Source organism: Aquarana catesbeiana, linkage group LG01, assembly GCF_042186555.1.
Source record: "Aquarana catesbeiana isolate 2022-GZ linkage group LG01, ASM4218655v1, whole genome shotgun sequence".
NCBI lineage: Eukaryota > Metazoa > Chordata > Amphibia > Anura > Ranidae > Aquarana > Aquarana catesbeiana.
In genome coordinates, this window is record NC_133324.1 from 825,400,965 (window position 1) to 825,427,796 (window position 26,832).

The 26,832-nt window shown below is 43.5% G+C and overlaps 1 protein-coding gene across 1 annotated transcript in view; it reads right to left on the reverse strand.

Annotated features, from left to right (window-relative positions):
* SLC10A4 (solute carrier family 10 member 4) overlaps positions 1 to 26,832 on the reverse strand; it is a 59,388-nt gene that overhangs the window by 25,611 nt on the left and 6,945 nt on the right. The window contains exon 2 of the mRNA XM_073608474.1: positions 16,383 to 16,593. Coding sequence (XP_073464575.1) covers positions 16,383 to 16,593 — 211 coding nt within the window. The remainder of the gene's footprint in view (positions 1 to 16,382; positions 16,594 to 26,832) is intronic.

Consider the following 26,832-nt stretch of genomic DNA (forward strand, 5'->3'; position numbering starts at 1 on the left):
AGCTTAGCAGGGGAGATCACTGTACTAACATTGCTTGTGTTAGTACAGCGATCTGTCAGGTTTTTTTTTGTTCAGCCCACTGGGTTGAACAAAAAAAACTCCCCATGTGTACAGGCATAAGGCTACCACTGACCATCGCTTCTGGAGGAGTGGGGGGGAATCTTACAGCCTTACCTTGAACACCAATGCTGGGGGGTTTAACATTACGAACACTAACCACCAATGAGGTGGGGATTATTGTGGCCACTTATACCAATGCTGAGGGTTACCATTACTGCCACCGACACTAATGATGGGGCTTATTTTACTCCCGCACTATATAGCATATAGTACATTGTAAAGCAACACCCACTTTGTTGGCCACAACTCCATGTGCTTGGCAAGCATTTTTCTTGATGCTCTCAAGGTGTCCCTGAGCTCCTGCACATCAGGCAGATTGATCTGTGTCTCAGCATAAAGTTGCAGACATACTTACAGTTTTTGCTACTTGCCCTCTACTGGTTTCCACACCCAACATGCTTGAGGTTTAATTTCATGATTATACTGAAAACAATTTGATTGTATGGGAAAAAGGGTGGTAAAAAAAATTATCTGCCTGGGTGGCAGGTATGCCACTGATTAGTTTAAAAGTTTTTATTTATCAATTACATAGTCCATGAAGAGAAAAAAATCTAAATCGATCCAATATTTGGCGTGAAAAAAAAAATATACACAAATCTTAGAGGAGGCAGGACTTTTGAGGCAGCACACAATTTACAATTTAATTTACATAAAATCCATATTTTGTTTGTACAAAGCTAAACGTTATAATATAAAATTATCCAAAAATAAAAACAAGCAAGATAACGGTTTAGACTCAAAATTACATATACTACTATCATCCACTAGACTGGAGCACATATTATGATTCTTAGGGGGGGGGGGGGGAGAACAACCCCTCACTTATAGTATTCCCAGTAGTAGTAGTAGTAGTAGTAGTAGTAGTAGTAGTAGTAGTAGTCCCATAATGCTTGTGATAGGTATTTCAGCTTGACGTATTTCCCAGATATAGCGCAGTCTGCTTCATCAGGTGCTACAGGGTCATTTTGAATAAAGTAAACAAAATAGCACAGTAAAAACATGAATGTTTTAATGTGTCTCCCTGCTGTCAGAATACAATGACTCTGCAGGGAGGATTCCCCCATCTATCTCCAATGTGTGGATGGGGGAATCAGGTCATTTGTTTTTTGTTCAAATCACTCCCAGAGAGTCCTAGTAGAGATGGTGCCAACATCATTCTGTCTGAGATTTTATGAAAAAACAGAAGCAAAATCCACAAAAGAACTGGGGTTAGGTCTCCTAAGAGAGGGAACAACCTACCCGCTGAGTTCCTTAAAAATGGTGTACCTAGGTGAATTGATGTTGTTTTAAATGTAAAAGGGTGGACAGTGGACACACCAAATATAACTTTAATTACGTTTTTTTTTTTTAATGTTTAGGCACTTTGTAGGTTCTTAAATGATAAATAAAAACTATCCATTGCATTATTTTTCAAACTATTCTTATTTTACAGCGTTTTTTCACAAGTGCCTACATTTTTTGCATTGTACTTGATAACATAAGGTATATAGGATCCATGTTCATTACTAAGGTAATGGCTGCAATTTTTACATTGAGAGAGAAGTAGGACTTCTCAAAGCTCTTTTGGCGCTACTTCTCCTGTGGGTCACAGAAGTACACTTCATTTGTGAGATGGCTATATATTTCTGGTATCATTAATTGTAGGGAATATTAACAAAGAACCAGAAGCGAGGGGTTTGTATAAATAATACACATTATTATAGATACAGTATAATTTACATAAATATCCATATTTGGTCAGTAGGCTTTAATACTTTATGGTGATGAATACTGTGTGCAACAGATGTCAACTGTTTGTACCTCATATCCACTTTTGGTAAAACCAATCGTCAGAGTAAAATAAGCTGCTACAAAGTTAAAGCCAAAAAAATCTTCAATTTAAATAATCTATATCAGTGATTCTCAACCTGGGGGTCGAATGACGATTTGCCAGGGGTCACGGAATCCTGGGCTGTTCCTGAAGCCCGCACCGCTCTCCCGGCCTTTTCGCCGCCACCCAACAGGGCTATCCCTGGAGAACGCGGCCGCCCCCTCAGCTTCTTTGCAGCCGCCCATTCAGTTCATGGCATGGCTGGGGGGCAGAGACTGGAGGTCAGCTGACTGGTAAGGAATGTGAAGTGGGAGGGGCTGGCGGAGACCCTATCTCCTGATTTCGGCATAGGTGTCACTGCTGCGAGACACCACAAAGACACAGTGAAGCCGGAGTCACAGTGAGTAACACTACCTGTGATTAAAAGTCCCCACTACAATTCTTAGATCAGCAGATGACCTTGATCAAGAGCACCTAAGTTGGCTGATCAGAACTCCCCCCAGCGCTGGCACTCATCCCAACTCCCCGCCACTCATCCCATTCCCCCCACCAAGGAGTAAGAGAAGGATTAAAAATAGAGAATACATGGAAGGGAGAGGAAAAGAGGGGTAGAAGCAAAGAAAAGGGGAGAGAAAGAATAAGAGAAAGAACAAGAAACACGGCTAGAGAGAGGGACGGGGGGAAAAAAACAAGAAATTTGGATAGAGAGAGATCTAAATCCTAAATCCTAAAATGTACCATAAGGGGTTTTAATACTGTTAGAGTGGAAGGGACTCAGGGAGCGCTCAGGGACAATAAACACAAAGGTGTTTATTGTCTTACTGTTCATTTTCTTTCCAAAATCGAAAGAGTAGAAAGTCTGTCCCCCTGACAGCAATTGCAGGGTGGGACCATTGCTCTCTGTCCAATTGCAGAAGTATTATACACCCCCTGCTGAGTCACTCCCTACTGATTGGAGAGCTCTGACTCAGCTGGGAGTGTGTCAGACCTCTGCAGAGAGATCACTGCTTTTCCAAGGAAAGCAAAGGTCCCACCCTGCAGCATGCTGGCAGGGGACAGGCTTTTCTACTACAACCTATAGCTGAGTTTGAAAGAACACAAACTGTATGGCTGGGCACACATTTTGTTAGTTGAGTTCTTAGCAGATTCTATTGCCCTACAATTGCAGATAGTACAGAGATGAAAAGGGTGGGGGCAGGATAGGATGGGATAGAAGTATATATGCCATCCCTACAATAGTTATTTAAACAGCAGCATGGAGACCTGGTAATCATTTTAATTCGCCTGAGTCTGTGGGCCAGTTCCACAGAAGTCCCAGATAAGAGTATAGCTAGCTATATTTCCTGCTTATTATTGCAGCCAGGTTCTGGACTATCATGATTTAAGACAAAGACTCTCTGATTCAAAATGCATTTGTCATGCTTCACTTTCACTGACCTTTTTATGCGATTGCGTCATTCTCCTCTGGCCAGCAGGGGGAGAGCCAAGTTACTCAAGACAAATAGACTTTGCTACAGAGTACCTGGGATTCTGGGAGACAGTGTCTTTGGTAATGAAACGACTGTCATCCCAAGCTACAAATCCCTATGCCCTCTGTGTGGCAGAATTAGCCAGGTGGGCTTTATATTCTTTGCCTGGGAAAAGCCTGCTTTCCTGTCGCATCATGGCAGCATACACGTTGGGTTGTGACTCCGCCTCCACAACCTGATAGGACCACATAGCTATAAATTAGAGAGTAGACACCTGCCCCAGTATTCTCTTATTTTTCCTCACCTGTCAGGACGCACGGATCAGCACCCCCTTACCGCTTCGCCCCAGCCGGGTTCTAGCCTCTCCTGGGTGGAAGTCCTTCTTGTACAGCCTCTAAACGAGCTAAATGGAAGGAGCCCCACTCAAGTGATCTCAGGGGCACTCTCTCATCTCACTCAGCTGTCTGACCACAATATAAGCCTTAAACAGGCTTCAAGTGCAGCAGCCCACAAAAGCCTTAAACAGGCTTGCTGGAGGAATGGCCAGGGAAGCTTCGGTGTGGCCTCATGAAATAAGCCTTAAACAGGCTTAGTTGTGTGCAGCGGTCTCCATCCCCCCTCTTTCCCCCTCTCCTACCAGTATCTCTGCCCATCTGCTGGGCTCTGTGGTTCTCCAGTCTGCTGTCCGGGAGCGCCGAGCATTCTTGGCGTCCTCGCGAATGCGCGGTGCGTCGTTTGGGCACCTCTGTGCCGCTTTCCAGCTTCCAAGATGGCGCCGGGTGTCCCGCGGCGCTACTGCGCATGCGCGAGCGTCCGACGCTGATGGCGGCGGATTTAAAAGCCCAGCAGTAGCTGTATTTGCTGCTGCTGGTTGTCTGTGTATGACAGATCGTTTTTGACTGCAAAAGCGCTCTACAAAGGTAGGTGGCCTTCCTCTACTCAGCTTTTAAGTCAGGATTCATGCTCCCTCTGCATAGCTCTGCTTATTTTTTTCTCCCTGCAGGTTTCCAGTCCTCTTTCTCTCAATGGAGACCGCTGCCCCAGTAGATCACCGCCAGCCTATTAGGTAAGGTGGGGGGAGACAAGTGTAAGTACTGAAGATTGAAAAAGAGAGCACTACTAACGCTGCCTAAATTGGTCAGCCCTACCAGGTCTTCAAGAACGTCTGCTTCAAGACAAAGAGAGTCCTCACGCAGGAGGAGTCGCTCCAGACACAGAAGGAGCCGTTCCTATCATAGAAGAAGCCGCTCGAGAGGAAGCCGCAGAAGAAGCCGCTCCAGGTCGCACTCTAGACATGGAAGCCATAGAAGATCGCCCTCACGCAGACATCGTTCCCCCGCACGCCACTCCCGTCCTGCCGGGAACGCATGCTGGGTTTGCGGCGCAGCGGCTCTTCCGGATAAACTGGTCTGTCAAAAATGCCTGGAAGAGGCCACAAGAGAGAGAGTCTTGGAGGTCGGAGATTCAGCTGGGGCCGTAGCCCCCCAGGCCTCGATATCAGATGTGGATTTCTCCACTACTACCTCTCCAGCCCGGGCTAGCACATCAAAGGATCAAGACTCCCTGTCTGATAATGAGGGTCTGGAGGTATCGGCCGGATTCGACTTCGGTCTGATAGAGCCGTTTGTTAAATCGGTTAAGGAGGCAATAGGATGGGAGGAACCCCAGGAAGCCCAACCGAAACAAAGGAAGTATTTTCCTCAGCTTAGAAAGGATCCAGAATCTTTTCCGTTCATTGACGAACTAGAGGACCCAATCAAAGAAGAATGGCAGAGGCCAGAAAAAAAGTCTAGTCTGAATAACAGACTCCTGAAGCTATACCCACTCAAGGAGCCTAAAATGAACCCTCTGGTGTCCCCTCCGGTAGTGGACGCATCCCTGATGCGCCTAGCCAGGCATGTTACCCTCCCGTTAGAAGACGCGGTAACGATTAGAGATGTCCTCGACAGAAAGATCGACACGGATCTCAAGCGGGCTTACCTGTCAGCTGGAGGCGCCTGCAGGCCTGCAATAGCACTCGCTGCAGTAGGAAGAGCCATCTCGAGCTGGTCCACAAGCACAGAAAAGCTCGTATTAGAGGGTGCAGACCAAGAAAGAATAGTGAAGGCGTTGCAAGAGCTAAGCTTGGCTGGTGACTTTGTGGCTGAAGCTTCGGTCGACACCATCAGGTCTGCGTCTAAATCTATGCTGGCCTCAGTAACGGCCAGAAGAGCATTGTGGCTGAAGCCCTGGACGGCGGATCCAGCTTCCAAACTAACTGATGTCGTATTCCGTTCGATGGTGAGCACCTCTTCGGAACAAAATTAGACACGGCCATCTCCAAAGTAACCGGTGGCAAGTCCGGGCTCATCCCCTCAGACAGGAGGCCCAAGCAGCAGAGACCTCCTCCCTTTAAGCGGAACCTCCCAGAGAGATATAGGGACGCGAGAGCGTACAGACCAGGGAAGGAGTATCGAAGGAGCTGGAAGAACCCTCAAACCTCCTTTATGAAGTTTCAGAAGCCTAAGGCTCCTGCTTCCAGTGACGAGAAGCCCTTTTGAAGGTGCGCCTGTCCGGCCGGCGGTAGTGGTAGCAAGACTCTCCAGTTTCAAGCTGGTCTGGGCGGAAACCATAAAGGATACCTGGACCCTGGCCACTGTCACCTTCGACCACAGGTGGTCCTTCAAAAACCGACCCCCAGGGGATCAGTTCTACCCAACCCGTATTCCTCCATCTCGGGAAAAAAAAAAAAGTTTCTACTGAGCTACATTCAAGATCTTCTCCAAAAACGAGCGATAATAGAAGTTCCGCCAGCACAACGAGGCAGGGGATTCTATTCTCCATTATTCCTCGTCAAGAAGAAGTCAGGGGACTTTCGACTGGTTCTAAACCTAAAGAACCTCAACAAGTCCATCAGAGTGGAGTCATTCAGGATGGAGAGCTTACAGTCTATCCTCCAGGCCATAAACCTGGGAGACTGGATGCTCTCCATAGATCTCCAGGATGCCTACCTGCACATTCCAATCCACGTGGCATTCCAGAAATTCCTGCAATTCTCGGTGGGTCAGGGGCACTTCCAGTTTCGAAGCCTTCCCTTTGGGATCTCAACAGCCCCCAGAACATTCACGAAGGTTTTACTACCAGCAATAGCCTTTTTGAGGGAGAAAGGTCTAAGGGTTCACCATTACCTGGACGACATCCTCCTCCTCTCAAGCAGCCAGGAATCACTCGTTCAGCATCGCGAGATCCTAGTTTCCACCCTAAAGAGTTTGGGATGGATAATTAACTGGCAAAAAAGCAACATCCAACCTACCCAAAGGATGGTCTTCCTGGGAGCCGAACTAGACACCCGAGCAAACACAGTGAAATTGCCAGGGGAGAAGTTGTCCCTACTAGTTCAGAAAATGAAGGATGCTTTTCCAGCGTCATGCCTACCGACCAGAGCATACCTCAGCCTCCTGGGCTCCCTATCATCAACCATTCCAATGGTCAAATGGGCGCAATGGAATACCAGACCCCTGCAAGCCTCCTTCTTGCGCTAGTGGGATGGATGGTCCATGTCCCAATTGATTCGCATCTCAGAGGAAGCCAGGCTATCTCTACGGTGGTGGACCCACCCCGACAACCTCAGCAGATGCAAGCAGATAGTCATCCTCCACCAGCAGGTGGTAACCTCGGACGCCAGTCTGGAGGGATGGGGGGCACACTACCTACATTATGCAGCTCAGGGCCGCTGGCACTTCAAAACCAAGGATGTAGTATCAAATGTCCTAGAAATGAAGGCAGCCTTCCAAGCCCTCTTGGCATTCAGCTCACTTCTGAGAGGGAAACAGGTCCTCATTCAAATGGACAACCGAGTGGCTGTAACCTACATCAACAGGCAGGGGGGTACCAAGAGCATCTCCATGATGCGGGAAGTCGGTCCGGTGATGCGATGGGCTCAACTGAACCTGCGGGACCTGAGGGTGGCCTATATTCCGGGGGTTCAGAACCTAATTGCGGATTCTCTCAGCAGAACATTCGTTTCCAACGAGTGGTGTCTAAGCCCACAGGCTTTTGCCCTCATATGCCAGACATGGGGTCATCCAGACATAGACCTCGCAGCAACGCCAGAGAACGAGAAGTGTCAGAGGTTTCTGTCAAGGAACCCCTTCCCCTCAGCGGAGGGAACGGATTGTCTCCAGCATGCCTGGAACTTTCGCCTAGGCTAAATTTTTCCACCGACTCCACTGATAGCCAAGTTCCTTCTGAGGCTCAAACATTCAACAGCTCTAGTTCTGGCTGTGATTCCCTTTTGGCCACGGAGGCCTTGGTTCACCACCCTCCTGCAACTGAGCACAGCGGATCCACTTCCACTCCCGGTGACAACGGATCTACTAACCCAGGGCCAGCTACTACATCCGAATCCAGAGAGATTGCACCTAGCAGCCTGGAGACTGAAAGGTCTAGGTTCCTAGATCAAGGCTGTTCTCAGAAGGTAGTCAATACCCTGCTCCAAGCCAGGAAATCCTCCACGAATAGCACCTACGAGAGAATCTGGGGAAAATTCTCTTCCTTTGCTCAGGAACAAGGTTGGGACCCTTCTTCTCCATCAGCAGTACAAGTGCTTGAGTTCCTCCAGTCAGGTCTGGACAAAGGCCTTAGGTCCAGCACCCTGAAAGTCCAAGTCTCTGCCATCTCTGCTTTGACAGGGGTTAAGTGGGCACTCAACCCTCTGGTGGTTCAATTTCAAAGAGCCTGTCTGAAGCTAAGGCCTCCCAGAAAGCCTTCATTTCCAACATGGGATCTATCGACTGTCCTAGAGATCTTATCCGGAGAGCCTTTCTTCCCACTTGAGGATACCTCCCTCTGGGACCTGACTCTAAAGGTATCATTCCTAATTGCCATCACATCGGCGAAGAGGGTCTCAGAAATGCAAGCTTTGCTGATCAAAGAACCGTATCTGATGATTTACCCAGACAGGCTAACCCTGAAGCCTTCAGACAGATTTATCCCAAAAGTCTCCTCTTCGTTCCACTTTAACCAGGAGATTGACCTCCCGGTTTTATTCACGGATCAGGGCGTCCCTCATCCCCTGGATGTCAAGGGCAACATTCTGCATTACCTCTCGGTAACCAAGTCATTCAGAAAATGCGAGAACCTTTTAGTCATCCCACATGGGTTCAGGAAGGGCCAGGCAGCTTCTGCCTGTACCATCGCCTCATGGCTCGTGAAAGCTATCAAGAAGGCCTACTCCTTATGCACCTTGCAGATTCCGGAAGATTTAAGAGCGCATTCCACCAGGGCAATGGCTACTTCATGGGCAGCTTACTGTAAAGTTTCAGCGGAAACCATTTGTAGAGCGGCCACTTGGTCTTCGAGGAACACCTTCATTTCCCATTATAGAATAGACGCTGCACGCTTAGCAGCAGTTGAATTTGGGAGGGCCGTCATACAGGCCAATTCTTCTGTTTCTTGTCAATAAATTTAATTTGGCATTCCCACCCAGTTTGGCGAGTTACTCCCCAACGTGTATGTTGCCATGATGCGACAGGAAAACTGAAAATTGTATACTCACCTTTCCGTAATTTTCCTTTCCTGTCGCATCTTCATGGCAGCATACAATCACCCACCCTCTGAGGTGACATGTGTATATATTTACAGAGAATACTGGGGCAGGTGTCTACTCTCTAATTTATAGCTATGTGGTCCTATCAGGTTGTGGAGGCGGAGTCACAACCCAACGTGTATGCTGCCATGAAGATGCGACAGGAAAGGAAAATTACGGAAAAGTGAGTATACAATTTTCCATTATCTTGGCAGTGCAAGAATCCGAGCAGACCAGACCTGTTGGAACAAGCCACTGAAGAGGGCCTCTGAATAGGCCTGAAGTCACTGTAGTTGAGTTCATTACCTGTGCTGTTCAAGAGGCTGCTGCTAAGAGCTCAATACATTTGTCGGACTCGCCGCCTCGCTCCTAGCCCAGAGATCTGTCTATGTGTTAAGTCAACACCAGTTAGAGACCAGCTTAAGAGGGGGGTCCCCTTACATCACAAAACACTGCATCCCCCCATGGAAGTTGGTAAGAGGGCTCACCTGTATCTTTTATACCAGACATATCGCAAAGGGTAGTATACCTTTAGCTCTTCTTTTATAAACGGATCCTGCCAACTTAGCTTTTTATCGTTGTCCTCACTTTACATTATTGTAATCACTGGGTGCAGTTACTGTTTATCAAAGGTATCATGCACTCTCTGGATAGCAAATGTTACTCATCGCCCAGTTATAATGGCATCTGGCATGTTTACTGCCTGCAGAATATAAGGACACCTCTAGTGCACCAACTGTCATCTAAAAGTGCCCCAACGTGAGCCGACAGAGGATCCATCTTAGAGATTGTCCCTTTATTACTAATTCATAGTCCCCATCGTCTTCTCTTTTGTTGTTTAAGCTGTTTGGTGCTGACTGTGCTCACTCAACTAGTCTAGGCCTAGCACAAATGCCATTTGGACCCGTGGGCAATCTAGTTCTTTCATTGCTAAATAAAGCATCATGTGTTGCCTGCTCACTGTTCTGGGTAGTATTGCTGCTGTTTCTGCTGATTTGGGGCTAGTACGCCGTACGCCATTTCCTGCCCACTCTCCTACTCCTGATTGTTAATTATCCAGTATGTTGAAATTGTAACTATGACTGTTGTTGGTTTTTCTTTGCCTATTAATCCTCTTTCTAAATAAAAACATACAGTGGGGACGGAAAGTATTCAGACCCCCTTAAATTTTTCACTCTTTCATACATTGCAGCCTTTTGCTAAAATCATTTAAGTTCATTTTTTCCTCATTAATATACATGCAGCACCCCATATTGACAGAAAAACAGAATTGTTGACATTTTTGCAGATTTATTAAAAAAGAAAAACTGAAATATCACATGGTCCTAAGTATTCAGACCCTTTGCTCAGTATTTAGTAGAAGCACCCTTTTGATCTAATACAGCCATGAGTCTTTTTGGGAAAGATGCAACAAGTTTTTCACACCTGGATTTGGGGATCCTCTGCCATTCCTCCTTGCAGATCCTCTCCAGTTCTGTCAAGTTGAATGGTAAATGTTGGTGGACAGCCATTTTTAGGTCTCTCCAGAGATGCTCAATTGGGTTTAAGTCAGGGCTCTGGCTGGGCCATTCAAGAACAGTCATGGAGTTGTTGTGAAGCCACTCCTTCGTTATTTTAGCTGTGTGCTTAGGGTCATTGTCTTGTTAGAAGGTAAACCTTCGGCCCAGTCTGAGGTCCTGAGCACTCTGGAGAAGGTTTTCGTCTAGGATATCCCTGTACTTGGCCACATTAATCTTTCCCTTGATTGCAACCAGTTGTCCTGTCCCTGCAGCTGAAAAACACCCCCACAGCATGATGCTGCCACCACCATGCTTCACTGTTGGGACTATATTGGACAGGTGATGAGCAGTGCCTGGTTTTCTCCACACATACCTCTTAGAATTAAAGCCAAAAAGTTGTATCTTGGTCTCATCAGACCAAAGAATCTTATTCCTCACCATCTTGGAGTCTTTCAGGTTTTTTTTTAGCAAACTCCATGCGAGCTTTCATGTGTCTTGCACTAAGGAGAGGCTTCTGTCGGGCCACTCTGCCATAAAGCCCCGACTGGTGGAGGGCTGCAGTGATGGTTGACTTTCTACAACTTTCTCCCATCTCCCAACTGCATCTCTGGAGCTCAGCCACAGTGATCTTTTCTTTACCTCTCTCACCAAGGCTCTTCTCCCCCGATAGCTCAGTTTGGCCGGATGGCCAGCTCTAGGAAGGGTTCTGGTCGTCCAAAACGTCTTCTGTTTAAGGATTATGGAGGCCACTGTGCTCTTAGGAACCTTAAGTGCAGCAGAAATTTTTTTGTAACCTTGGCCAGATCTGTGCTTTGCCACAATTCTGTCTCTGAGCTCTTCAGGCAGTTCCTTTGACCTCATGATTCTCATTTGCTCTGACATGCACTGTGAGCTGTAAGGTCTTACAGATATAGATATAGATCTAGATATAGATATAGATAGGTGTGTGGCTTTTCTAATCAAGTCCAATCAGTATAATCAAACACAGCTGGACTCAAATGAAGGTGTAGAACCATCCCAAGGATGATCAGAAGAAATGGACAGCACCTGAGTTAAATATATGAGTGTCACAGCAAAGAGTCTGAATACTTAGGACCATGTGATATTTCAGTTTTTCTTTTTTAATAAATCTGCATAAATGTCAACAATTCTGTGTTTTTCTGTCAATATGGGGTGCTGTGTGTACATTAATGAGGAAAAAATGAACTTAAATGATTTTAGTAAAAGGCTGCAATATAACAAAGAGTGAAAAATGTAAGGGGTTCTGAATACTTTCCGTCCCCACTGTGTATGTTCACTTTTGTTTCTGGTCTTGTTGCCTTACTTGAGATAATCACTGTTGATAAAATATTTCTGTGAGTATTTAATCCTTTATTTGAATAGTCTGGTGTGTCAGAAGGGCTGAGGCCTGTGAAAGGGTTATGGCAGAGAACAGAGGACCCATCTTAACCAGCGGCTCCTTCGGGGTTAGCCCTACAGTATTATTATTATTATTACAGGTATTTTATCATTTATAATTTTTACTTAATTTCCTTTGCTCAGGATGGGGCTTCGAAAACTTTGCTTATCCTGAGCAGAAGGTATGGAGATATAATTATAAATGATTAGTTAAAATCTCAGCACCTCTCTCTGCCCCTGTCAGTCTTCATCTATTTGCCATTTCACAGTGTGTACATTTAAATGCTTACAACATTTTACCGCATTGTGTATTTATAGAAAAATACACTATTTTAATGAGCTCAGATTTGGCTTACTTTTGGTAAATATTTAAAAAAAAGTATAATTTAAATGTGTTTTCCAGTAAAGATTGAAAATCCTTCGATTTCTTCTACAACATTTTGCAGGCAGTCATTTTTGTTGCTTTGATACAACTGACATCAGATTATCATGGTTGTACTGATTACAGGGATAAGAAACACATAAATAAACCCCAACCATAATTACCGTATTTTCCGGCGTATAAGACGACCTTTTACAGTAAAAAAAAATGGGCAAAAAGCGGGGGTCATCTTACTTATACGCCGGGTATAAAGCTGGGGTTATCATATGCCAGCTGCCCGCTGCATGTTAAGCCCTCCGGATGCTCGCTGAGTGTGCGGTAATACTGTATACATACAGTATACACCGCTGAGCCAATCCCTGCGAGCGATGTATTCTATTAATGAATACAGAGCCTGCTCGGATTGGAGTAACAACCTGTGCCAATCCAAGCAGGCTACCTACAGTAGCCTGCTCGGATTGGCTGTAAGAGTCAGAGGTGCGGGCTGATGATGTTACAGCCTCTGCCAATCCGAGCAGGCATTGTATTCAATAATAGAATGCATAGCTCGCCGTGATTGGCTCAGGGCGGTATACTGTATGTATACTGTGAGACAGCATGTTACCCGGTACCAACATTTTTAAATGTCAGCATATTGTCCCACAATGTCTGGAACAGAGTATTCCATTGGTATGTTCCTCTGCTCTCTTTCAGGGGGATTACACATTAGGACAAAGCAATGATTTATGCACTGATTTATTTTGTTATCTCTGTCAAAGATATCTATCTATCACTAACAGCCATGATGATTGGCTCCTGCAATATCTGCTGGCCTGCTAATAACACTTTTAATAACAAGCACAGGAAGCAAGTGCAGTAACATTGATACTGAAGCAAGGAGAGGCAGTTAGATTGCTGAAATGTCAGATGAACCCTGCTGAATTGGTGGAAATTAGAGGGCAATGGATGGCCCTGCAAGCACCAACTGGCTCAGCAAAAGTTGATTTAGCCCTTGTTCACACTGAACATGGCTTTGAAATCGTGCGAGTTCCACATCTGCATTTCAGTCCCACTTCGGTGGCGATTTGAAAGACACCTGTGCGGGTTCATGCACAGATGTCTATTGGAATCACCCCCGAAGTCGCCAAAAGTAGTGCAGGAACTACTTTTGAAAATCGGTGTACCACTGCACAATTGGTCGCACCAATTGGGACACTCCTATTGCTGGCAATAGGCTTCAATTTGACATGTGATTTGACCTGTCAAATCGCGTTGATATGAACAGGGGCTAAACCTTGCAGGAAAATTATTGGCTGATTAATTCCTATCAGATGCAGTCACTGTTCGTCAGTGCAGCTGCACTCAGGTAGCCACAAGTGCTTCAGCCACCCAAATACAACAGCCAATAGGAGAGACTCCTCCATTCACATTGTAGTGTGAAATAGGGAATCAATTGTGTAGATCTATAGTCTCTGGTCATTAAAGTGACTCTAAAAAATTTTACAAAAAAGTGCTTGTAAAAGAACACAATTAAGGATTCATGCACACTAGCATTTTTATAAACTCAAAAAACACTAGATAAAAATGCTGAAAGAAAAAAGCTGATAATAGCATTTTTGTGTCAGCTTGTAGTAGTGTTTTAGTAGCTTTTAGAAGTTTTTGGGAGCATTAGCATTTTTACAGTTCGTTAAGAAAAAAAAAAAAAAAGCTGTTAGGAGCGTTTTAGTAGCATTTAGAAGTGTTTAGGAGCATTTAGAAGCGTTTAGAAGCGTTCAGCGTTTTTTTTCTCCTGGAAAAACGCTCCAAAAAACCCTACAAAAACATTTTTTTTCTGCTGAAGCTCAAAAATGCTGTTCTCTCTGTATTGCTTCCTTTGTTTGAAATCCCTGGTGTTTCTGCTATTCCCTCTGCTTTCCTATTAATAACTGACCACACTAAGCAGGAGAATACACCATGGTCAGTTCTCTAGCTATGCTGGAAACTCAGCCTGTACCCCTCCAATGATCAGACTTGTCCTGACACACCCACCCTGCACAGCCATTCACTGGCAAGTTCAGTCTTCTGCTGCTTCTCCTCCCCCAGCTCTTATGCGGCTGAGAGCAGAGGGAATGTGATCACTTATAAAAAAAAAGGGGAAAAAGGTATTTATAGTGTTTTTTATATCTATACAAAAATGTTTTGCATTTCATTTCTATTTTAAATTGAATAGGTTGTTTTACAAAGTGATCGTTTACAATCACTTCAATACCTGTCCCACTGCCTAAGCCACCAATCCTCTCTCTACCACTGCATCTAACACTTTCTGGTGTATTGGATGCCTGGTCCAATGTTGATCGCTCTGATTCCATCCACTGGTCCCTGTGTCACTATTGGGTGTTATAATGATGTAGGAACTGGTAGAAAGAACCACAGACCACAGAAGGGACACAGGCATCTTATACACCCAAAAGTGTGGGATGCAGAACATTCTTCAGCAGTGTTTGGCGGTGCAGGCAACAGGACAAATAACTGTGTTCCTGTACATGGAGGCCCCATTCACACCTGAGCGTTTTGTAGCTTGAAGCCTGAAGCTACAAAACGCTGGAGGGGAAAAAAATCAATTATTCTCTATGGAGATGGTTCACATCCCCACTCCAAGTGGCCTGAAGCCCTACGCCTGAAGCTCAAACAAGTTCTGGACCCTTTTTTGTCGCTCGAATCGTGCAGATTTGGGCATTTTTGGAGCAGGAAGCAGATGACAACATAGCAACAAATGATGAAACAGATGATCATTTTTCCTATTGGCTAATAAAAAAACGACAAAGCTCAAAAACGCTGCATGGAAACGCGCAAATACGCACAAATACGCTCGACAAAACACGTGACAAAACACCGGAAAAAAGCTCAAAAACACCACACTCAGGTGTGAATGGGGCCTAAAGGGCTTACAGAGTATCTACAAAATAGTAATTAACATAATGCTGTGAAGAAGGAGATAAAGGGAGAGAAATCCTGTTTTAATTGTTCCTATTATAAAGGTTTTAGAAATGCTATCTTTAAGACCTACTCTAGTCATGTGTCCCTAAATGTGGTTCTCACAGGTTTTTCCAAGGTGCACTACAGGTGCTCTTTAAATCTTGCATGTTCATTCCATGATTTCCAAATAGGTTTAATGTTCCCAGGCAGATTCTATTTCTTGGTGCACACTCTAGGTTGTGACAGTATTATATGTCAAAAGCATGATGGTATTGAGTACTGACTCCTCTGTGTGCATGGGGGTCCCTGTGCTGTGTGGGCACCAAAGCAGTTTCACAGTCTGCAATGACTATGAAGCTCAGTGCTGACCACGTGTACTGTAATGTTGACCATGCATAGTGTGCTGTTGACTATGTACAGTGTCATAATTCTGCCAGTGCTTAGGTAACTTTTCCATAATACAGTGAAAGATCTTTTGCAAAAGAAAAATCAAACCAAGATTAGTGACTCTGACTATTTTCTTCAGAAGCCTTTCCTCGCATGTTTTCCCAGGCAAAATCATTTTGTCTGGACAATGGACAGTTCATTTCTGTCCCTTATGCTGTATGATTGTTAATTTATAGGAGACTTTTTTGCTTGACCTTAAATCTCCCAACATTCTTGGAATAAAAAAATCAAACCATGCAAACATATCAGAAACATCCAGTTAGACATGTGCAGAACGAAAAAATTTGTTTTGTTTCGACTCATTATTTACATAAATTAGTTTAGTTAAATTTGTTTAATTCGTTTTGTTTATTTGTTTTCGAATTGATTGGAAAAGTTTTCCAAGTCGAAAAGTTTTTGAATTCGAATAGTTTTCTAATTTTCAAAGAGAATAAAATAGAATAGAAAATATAGCAATAGAACAGAAAAAAAATTCTATTCTATTCCTTTATTTTCTATTCTATTATGATCTCTTTGGAAATTGGAAAACTATTCGAGTTCGAAAAGTTTTCAAATTCGAATTTGAAAACTTTTCGAATTCAAAAAGTTTTCGAATTTGAAAATTATTCGAAAAGTATTAGAAAACTATTCAAATTTGAATTTCATATATAATTTCGTATTTTAATTCAGAACGAAACAAACCACATATGTCTAACCAGTTGTTCTTCATGTGCAGTTATTGAATTTTTAAGTTAGATTCTGTGATTTGGAAGCCTACCTTAAGTACAACATCAGCAATCCTATTGTACCGATAACGTATAAAAACTCCTAGACCAATAGGCAGAAGAGTGCTACAGAGGGTCAGGGTCATGGCTCCAAATGGAAGAAATTGGACCAGTGTTGTGTTAATCCAGGGCCTGCTGTAGATCCACAGGCACAGTGGCATTAATATCAAAGCCAGAATTGTAGAGGACGTTGTCATGATGATGCTGTAAAAGAGACAAAAACAACAAAATTCTGTTACACAGAGAATATATCACTGGGCACTATTTTGTTAAATTATAAATATAAATTTATATTAATATAGTATATAGGTTAGACCAGCCTTTTTGAGGTGCCTTGAGGGTTTCCTCAGGGGTGCCTTGGCAAAATGCATAAAATATTTTATACAAGCCAGCATGTGGATGAAGGCTGCCTTTTAGTTACACAAAGCCACAGGTTTTCATTGTGCACCATTACAACCTTCTAGCTGTCGGCATCCTAACAACCAATGGCATCATCAGTTGATACGGAGGATGTCAGTCGCCTGCACAGCATCCTTGTATCCCCCTCTCCTGCCACTCTCCATCAGTGTTGGGGTCACATTAGCTGAGTAATTGAGAAAAATTGAGGTAGAAGAGAAACATTGGAATACGAGTCCGTACCAGTTTGCAAAAGTGTATTTGCTTTGGAAGAATAAATCCCCTCTAAAGTTGGGTGTCCTACTTGTATGGATGTTGCTGAATTATGTAAAACTATTAGAATAGTTTTTACATTTTAGAATGAGGTGCCTCGAGACTGTTCATAATTTTTAAAGGGTGCCTTGAGATCGTCCATAATTCTTAAAGGGTGTCTTGACTGAAAAACGGTTGAGAAACACTGGTTTAGACTATCTGTATATATATATACAGCTAGGCCTAAATTAGAACAGTTGTACCTGTGCCGAACAATTCTACAGGTAGAAGGAACTATTTGATGGACATAGATGATGTGCAGTGAACATGAACTTGTGCAGTGAATTTTACGCAGTAGAGTTTTCCCTCAAGCTAAACTCTATGATTGACAAAATATGTCTGTATTTACAAACTCACTTATAATTTTTCTTATGGCATCAGGCATCAGGAGGCAGCCAAGTGTAGCACATCAATTCAAAAGGTCCAGAAATATCTTCTAGCTCAGATGTCATTTACAAAATACAGTGAGCTATAGGCTAGCGATTGGCAGGCAACGTTAGGATTTCCTTTGAGCTGTATGTATATGCTGTAAGATATACAGTAGGTCCTGAGAAAAGCAAGAGCAAAACTATAGCCATGAAGGAATAATGTAAACTGAACAACCATTGATACAAAGATTGTTAGGGCATTAGACTTACTTATTTGGAATATCATAATTTAATTTGAAGTAACACTGAGCCATTTCATTTAAATTACACAGAGTGGCTTAAAAAAGCATGTCACGCACTTGTGTTGGTGATAATAAAGTATTCAGAGACATGTTGATGTGTAATGTTTACCGAGATTCCCTGAGAACTGATACACAAAAGCAACTTGCAGAGATTGATCATGCTCTTTCTGCTCTCACAGATTACAGTAGGACTGCATGAGATAGCTATGCCTGACAGACAGGTTCTCTTTGTTAAAGGATAGACCCAAACTGCTGGGAATTTCTTTGTTGTGTGCGTCATGCATTTTAAGCGATAACTGCCATTTTTTCTGCTCACGTATATTTTAACCTGAACCTGTCCTGTGCTGGCAGACACAGATTAAAGTATAGCTGGTCCCACCATTTACTAAACATACTTTTCCATAGTACCATACCTGGTTTTATCAGTGGATAACTGGAACTCCAGTAATGACAGGTAGAGTCCTACAACTTGGGAGCCCAGAAGACATATCTTCAGGGGGCTTTGCAGTACATATTTGGATAGGCATGCACATGTGACACATGCAATTCTAACACCTACGCTTTAGATTACTTTTTTGTTGCTTCAAAAAGTAAATAAATGTTTTTTTAAGAAGGTTTAAGGCAATAATTACTATTTTTATACAGAGGTGCCAAAAACTCAGTGTGTGGTATTTGAGGAAGAAGGATTACATAAGGGAGAGAGGCCTGGCAGAGTATGAACTTTTGGACAAGCTTTGGACAGCGATTGGATGTGGGGCCGAAAGGAGAGTTCAGAGTCCAGTATTACACCTAAGACCTTGGTATGCAGGGATGGGTTGATAGATGAGCCATTGATTTTGACAGAAAAATCAGGGGAAGTGGCATGTGGGGGAGGAAATATCATGAGCTCGGTTTAGAATAGGTTGAGTTTGAGTAAGTGATGTGACATCCAGGCTGATATATCTGTTAAGTAAGTTGGTGATGCCTGAGGAGACAGGTGGAGTAAGATGGGGGGTGGAGAGGTAGATTTGGGTGTCATCTGCGTAGAGATGATATTGAAAGCCATGGGAGGCAATCATCTGACCCAGGGAGGAGGTGTAGATTGAGAAAAGGAGAGGTCCAACAACAGAACCTTGGTGAACCCCGACGGAGAAAAGAAGAGGAGAGGAGGAGGTAGAGTTGTAAGTGACACTGAAGGAGCAGTGGGATAGGTAGGATGAGAACCAGCGAAGAGGGGTGGTCCACTGTATCAAAGGCTGCAGAGAGGTCCAGGAGAAGTAGTACAAATAGTGTCAGTTGGTTTTAGCCGTTAGTAGGTCATTGGTGAGTTTAGGGAGAGCAGTTTCCGTAGAGTGTTGAGGGGGAAATGCGGACTGGGGATAAAGAAGTTTGGTCGCTCAGTTGGTTGTAGACAACTCTTTCAAGGAGTTTGGAGGAGAAGGAGAGTAAGGAAATGGGGTGTAGGTTGTTAAGATTGGTGGGGTCCAGTGAGGGCTTTTTAAGGATAGGGGTGAGTAGCGCATATTTTAGAGAGTTGGGGAAGATGCCAGAAGAGAGGGAGAGATTGAAAATGTAAGTTAGAGAGTGTAGAATAGTCAGAGGGTGAGCGTAACATTTGCGAGGGAGCAGGATCTAGGGGGCAGGTGGTTAGGTGGACGTTAGAAAAAATTTTAGCAACCTTGTTAATACTAGCAGGGTTAAATGAGGGAAGCAATGATTGTACCTGTGGACATGGGGTGTTGAGTGGGGGAGGTTTCTGCGCATTGGAGATCTCCTCACGAATTGTATCAATCTTATTTTTGAAGTGATTGGCGATCTCCTGGGCAGTGAGTTAGAGGGTGAAGGACAGAGTAGAGTGTTAAATATAGAGAAGAGTTGACGGGGACTGGATAATAATGTGTTAATGAGCGTGATAAAATAGGTCTGTTTGGAGTGTAGAGGCAGGAGGGCAGATTTATATTGGTTGAAGTCTTCCTGGGACTTAGTCTTCCGCCACAGACTCTCAAGGTGCACAACTACATTTTCTGAGACTTTTTCTGGCGTCGTCTGTTTGCCAGGGTTGTAGCGGTCAGGGCCTGATTCTGCCTGTAATGAGGGGGGCAAGCTTGTCTGGGGAGGATGACAGTGAGCTGTTGCAGACAAAGGTGGCTAGGTTGGGGAAGGACAGGGGTGAGATTTTGTCATAGAGATGGTCAGTAACAGAGTAAAGAAGAGAAGGGTTGGGGTGGCGAAGGGTTCTACGGGTAACTATTAGGCAATTGGAGGGAGAGGAAGTCGGAGACCTTGAGAGAGTGAAACTAATAAAGTGGTGATCAGAGAGTGGGAGAGGATTGTTGAAGAGGTTGCACGGAGTGCACAGATAGCAGTAGACAAGGTCAAGGGTGTTACCGTTGGAGTGAGTAGGAGCCTGTATCCATTGCTTCAGGTCAAGAGATGAGGTTAGACTGAGAAGTTTAGAAGTAGTAGTAGTAGTAGTAGTATTAGCATGTCATGACATATTTGGCTCAATTCATAAAGCTTTAGGATAAGAATAAGCACCTTTTATTTAAGCCATGTGCCTGTCATTTTTAGATCTAATTAGACTCAACAGAAAAAAAAATGTCATTTTTTTTTTAAATTAGTAGCCTCATCATATTGTGTTAGCTTTATAAACTGATCCTATTGTATAGGTATTATGTCCTTGAAGAACCAGATTCATTTGACTTGAACTGTAAATTATAGGTGAAAGAACCAATATGCAACACGTGGGACTTTTCTTCCAAAGTTTGATGTGTTTGGATCCCATTGAAAACAACATATTTTGTAAGAAACTTTGATCTTCCTTGGTTTTATGTAGTGATTAATTTAATGACAAGAATATGCACACATAGGCTGTTATCAACTGTTTTTGGTTGGGGTGTTTTTTAGCTGTAGAAAAAACCCCAAAGTCGTGGGTTCTGAGAGGCGTTTTTCAGCTGTAAAAATGCTATAATGTCAAAAAAGCCTAAAAACGCCCACAAAACGCAGATAAACGCTCAAAACTGCGTCTCACCAGCGTTTTTTAAAAGTTTTTGATCCATTGAAAAAATAAAAACGCTAAAAAACGCTAACGCTGAAAAACCCTTATAAAAAAAACGATAAAAAAACGCTACTGCAAAAACATTGAAAAACGGAAAAACTCACTGCAAAGCTACTGGCGTTTTTATAACGTTAATAAAATGTCCAGTGTGCATGATGCCTTATACCATGACCTGAACATCCATTGTCACTGAATAAACTGTTAAAGTTCAAGTCTTGCTAAGAAATTAAATATATAAAACAAATGGTATTTACTATTGTAGCAATATGGATTACAATTGCAATAAATAGTTATCCCCGGATATCATATCATCCCTCTAGTGCTCAGTGTTACTAATCTGACATCATATTTGTGAGCCAACAAAAAGGGATTGTGGGATTGGTGGTTCCATCGGGTGACTGTTCCCCTACGTGACCATACACCTGGACCACATATCCCAGGGATATTTGCTACCTTCGGAGAGATTGCTGGGAAGAGCTATAAAAGAAACCAGAGACCCACCCCGTGCTCTCTTCTTCCCAGGCCTCATGAGAGAAAGGTCTCTCCGTGCAAGGGGAGTGAGGTCGCTGCCTACCACAAGGGGTACGTCATCCTCACCTGGCCGAGAAGGGGTCCACCACTGCCTGTTGTTCATTGGACGTTTGATCAGCATCAATTCTACAGTCCGTGTGACCATCCCAAGCGGGTTTGCAGCCAGGACGTCTACCCGGGAGTCGCTGTCCGGAAGGCGCTGAATCAGTCTGGTTGTTGGTGAGAGGGCAATTGCCTACCTTTGAAAACTTTTCTTTGGTTGTTTTACTGGGACACCGTGTAAAGACAGCTTTACTTTGAGAACACTTCACTGCACTTATATTTGAACACAAAATAATACCACTCTGTTACTACACCTTATTGGATATAGTTAATGAACTCCGATTGCCGGTGAAGACCATCAGATCTGCAATGGGGACATTCTGTTATTGCTGCTTAAAGGGCCCTATTACCATCCTTGTTTAGCTTCATCTCTCATTAGGATAATAACAGGTTGAACAGGCCGGCCTGGGTTTCTCTCTCTAGAAGTATTGTCAGAATTGATGCTTAACTTTGCTTATCCTTTCAGGATGTCCAAGTGATATTTTATTGTATATATATATATCTATCTATAGATATATATCTATATCTATAGATATATATATACAGTGGAACCCTGGATTTCGAGCATAATCCATTCCAGGAGAATGCTTGTAATCCAAAGCACTTGCATATCAAAGTGAGCTTCCCCATAGAAGTCAATGGAAACAAAGATAATTAGTTCCGCATTGACTTCCATTGCATGCAATACCGAATGTGGCCAGAGGTGTGGGGGGGGGGGGGCGCCAGAGAGCCTCAGGTATACTCAGGGACAGCTCGGCTGAACTCAGAAATCAGAAAACCTTGGAAATGCTCAGAAACACTCGGGAACGGAGTATTTCCAAGTGTTTCCGAGTATTTCCGAGTGATTCCGAGTATTTCCGAATGGCTCCAAACCATTGCAAGTGTCACCGGCGCCCCCACACCTCTGGCCAAATGCGGTACTGCACAACCCATTGGCTTGAATCCTGCTCGTTTTGCGAGACAACACTCACAAACTGAATCAGGATTTTTTTTAAAAAGTTGCTCGTATTTCAAAACGCTCGTTAACTGCATTACTCGTAAACCAAGGTTCCACTATATATATATATATATATATATATATATATATATATATATATATATATATATATATATATATATATATATATATTATCCTGTTGTTGCCAACTGTTCTAACTGTTTTACTGGGGAAATCATTCTACGGAGCTGGTGCGGTTATCCTTGGCTCAGGTGAACCATTACCTCTTTGTACAACAACATCTTATCTGAAGTATTTCAGTAAAGGTTAACAAAATATAAACATCATGAGTGTTGTCTTATTACCCAAAGGTGTTGCAATGATGTCTGAACCCAGTGTCAGGTGGGTTGGAATGTTCACAAAGTCATGACGATGTGGATGAGCAGGTAAATCCAACCAGTCCCCAAGGGGGCCGTGCTACACTATGAAGCATTTTAAGTCCATAGATATAGCATCTTTAACCTCTTCTGTTTGTTTAGACTTACATCAGTAATTCCACTGCTTCTATCCATGCAACTACTATCAGTCTGCTGACCTTCCATATGCCTTTCCCAGCACTGTTATATTTTATAGCCAGCAGTTACGTAGTTTCACTAAAAACAGGTCATTAATCGATCTAATATCTACATATTCAGTTACATAAATCAAATCTCCTTAATAGATGAAATAACACAAACACATCACAGAACATCAATACATCACTAAGCATATTTAATCAAGCTAAGAACAAAGCACAGTAAATGAAAGCATACATCCAGCTATTTGACAGGATTGCTCTAGTGATGAAATGTAAAGTTCAGTTGGATTGCTTTCGGTTCCAGTATTGTACATTCCTGGTTTTCTTTTTTTTTTTTTTTTTTTTTTTACGAGAACCAGTTAAAGTGGTTGTTAACCCTAAAAAACAAAAAAACAAACAAAAAAAAACCCTGCAAGACAAAGGCATAATAAGCTAGTATGCTTAGCATACTAGCTCATTGTGAATTACTTACCTGAGATGGAAGCCCCCACAGCTGTCCTGTTCACCGCTCCGGTGGCCGACATCGCTCCTGGGGGTTACTTTTGGGTATCGCGTCTCCGGCGCTGTTATTGGCCGGAGCCGCGATGACGTCTCTCCCGCGCATGCACCTGGGAGCCACCGGTAACGGTTGCCTGTAGTAGAAAGTGGTTGTAAAGGGTTTACAACCACTTAAAGAGGAGGGCCAGTCAAAAAAAAAAAAAAAATTTAAAGTCAGCAGCTACAAATACTGCAGCTGCTGACCTTTAATTGGACACTTACCTGTCCCAGGGTCCAGCGATGCGGGGGATCGAAGCCCCGCTCGTCTCCCCCTCCCTTCAGCGGCGCCGACATTGCAACTGTGGGCTCCGGGCTGTGGCTTCACAGCCTGGCACCCACTGCGCATGCGCGAGCGGCGCCGCGCGCTGTGATTGGCCGCTCAGTCACCTGGGACCTGTAATGGGTCCCAGATGATTGACAGGAGGGAGGGAGCAGAGCTGAGCCCTTCCTGTGCCGAGGGGGAAGTGATGTCACCAGCCCAGGCACTGAAAGAGGCAGACTACGAGGGACCCCCTAGCAACAGGCATTTAGAGGTGAATAAAAAAAAAATATCCAAATTTTTTTTGTATTTTTTTTAAAGATTTTTCGTGTAGTTTTTTTTTTTTTGGGTGGAACCCCACTTTAAAGAGCCTCAGCAATTCTTCCTCAGCACATGATAAAACCACATGTTAAAGAAGATGGAATCCTCATTGCTGAGAAATACAGGGAAATACTTAACCATCATGCCATACCATCAGAGAGGGGTGTGATTGGCCCCAAATGTATTCTGCAGCACAACAATGACCCCAAACATATAGTCAATGTCATTAATAACTATCTTCAACGTAAAGAAGAATAAGGAGTCCTGGAAGTGATGGTTTGGCCCCCACACAGCACTCTTCTCCCCACTTTATGGAGTGTATCTGGGATTACATGGAGAGACAGAAGGATATGAGGCAGCCTAAATCCACAGAAGAGCTGTGGTTAGTTCTCCAAGATGTTTAAAACAGCCTACCTGCCAAGTTCCTTCAAAAACTGTGTGCAAGTGTACCTAGAATTGATGCTGTTTCCAAGGCAAATGTTGATCACACCAAATGTTAATTTGATTTGGGTTTCTCTTCTGTTCATTTACCTTTCAATTTGTTAATTGATAAAACAAAACTATTAACACTTCTATTTCTGAATGTATTCTTAATTTACAGCATTTTTTCGCACCTGACTAAAAACATTTGCATAGTACTGTAGAATTACACTAATCCTTCATTAAAGGATAAGTTCACCTTTTGTAAGATGTTACATGTTACCTATATTTAGGGTGTATCATGTTACTTTGGAGCAGTCCCCCGCACTCCCCTCATGACACTGGGTGTGGGATCCTCTCCCCACACTCGCTGTCAGATTTCAAAAACATTGCAGCTGTGCAGGGCTCTGCCTTCACAGCCACCAGAGATCTGTAAGTGAATGAACTAAAATTTCTGTCTGCCAGCGTGGCAGACGGCTTGTAGTTGTTAATAAACTACGAGAGCACTGATGAGCTCCCTCATAGTTAATTGATTCCTCCTGTACTTCAGTAACTGTCCACCCATACAAAAGTACTGGCAGATAGCTGTACTGAGTGTCTGAAGGAGCCTGGCACTGCACCTGCGATCCATTGATCATGGGTGTAATGCTTTGCAGGATGCAGTGTAAAAAAAAAATTGTAAAAATAAATCCTGTATAATAATAATAATAATACTGAAAATAGTAAATGCACATTTTTTTGTTTTTCTTTATTTACCTTGACATCTGCTTTCCTAAACTTTGAATCTTTACTTGGTTTTAGTCTTTGTAATGAGACCCATAGGCCAATGATTGTGGTGGACATCCTTTTCTTTCAAGAGTTCTATGTTGCCCACTTGTATGTTGTGTTTGCTAGTTTGCCACTTGTCACAACCTTGAAGGTTGCAAAGGTACTCCAACGATTCCAGAAGACCAGATTGGACTTCCCTATGTGATCTCCAACTTGAAGCAACTTGCCGTGGTCAATCATTGGGTTCAATTTGTAGAGCAGGCTGTCCTTAGAAAAGTGGAGTTCCTTTAACATGCTATCTATCTCCTGTCATTACACTTCGTGTTGAACACATCAAATGATGATCTTTTCTGCTTGCAAAATTTCCTTGATGGTGGGAGGCTCTTTAGAAATGTGCCATCCAAATTTATGAGCAACATGGATAGGTCATGCAATAGCTCATACAATACAATTCAAAATGGTGAGAAATCCACCTTGTCTTTGATTTCACAGAGCTGTTGAGTATAACAGTATTAGATCTGATTTCCTTATCGGACTCAGAATTAACCAACTCAAATGTAGAATCAGTGTGAATTATGATGCATTCATCGTTGTCGTGATACCATGGGAACCTGAGGAAGCCTCTGTTGTCTTCTCAAACAAAGAAACTATGGAACGTTTGCTGAATGTCAACCATAACAGTAACTGGTTCAATAGATCAAAACTCCTATATCTTTTTTGTTCAGATTAGGCCTGAGAAGGACATTGTTGAGGGAAACACCTTCATATTGAGCACTTAAAGTGAGGACCACCCTGATCTGATCTGGCTTGTGGGGATGGTATATGCCAAAGCATGGAATATACTGACATTCCTCTCTTTCCCTAAGAGGTGGTGCAGGCTGAGCATGATCTCTTGCAAACACCTTCTGCATAAAGTGAACTCCGGTTTTCTGTTCAGGGTGCGCTGTAAAGAAGTAAATTGTGCTTTTTCATGCTGACTATTATTTGGTAGTTTCCTTCTGGAAGTACGAAATGGTAGTAGTGCTAGCTTTTGGAATTGTCCTGATAGAACCTCTTAGCCATAGTTTAGGAATTCCTTGTCTTCCATAGTGGCTGCCAGCTCCTTGTCTTTAGTTGTTACCGAAAGCTTTGTCATTATCATTCCAGAAATAAAGGGCTTTGTTATTGCCTTGTACATGCCTTTACTGTAAGGTCTTTTATTGACATGTAGTGATGTGAAATAAGTCTGATAAAGCCTCACTGTAAGGGGTAGGATGCCCATCATGCCCCGGGACTGTGACGACATAAGGGGAGGGGTCACTGGGTGACATCACCCGGTGGCCACGCCCCATGCCTATATAATTGGTTACGGACCTCGCTCACGGCATTACAGCGAGAGGGAGGGTCGTGTCAACATCTCAGGAAGAGAAGAGAGGAAAGAAGACGTCTCAGAAGACCGGGCTTCTCCGCTAGCAAAAGAGCGGCAAAAGAGCAGAAGATAGCGGAGGAGGCAGGTAGAAGGAAGAAGGCACCAGAGAAGAACCAGAGAGCGCGGAGACGACACCGAAGAGAGGGAGAAGAGGCCTGAGAGACCCCC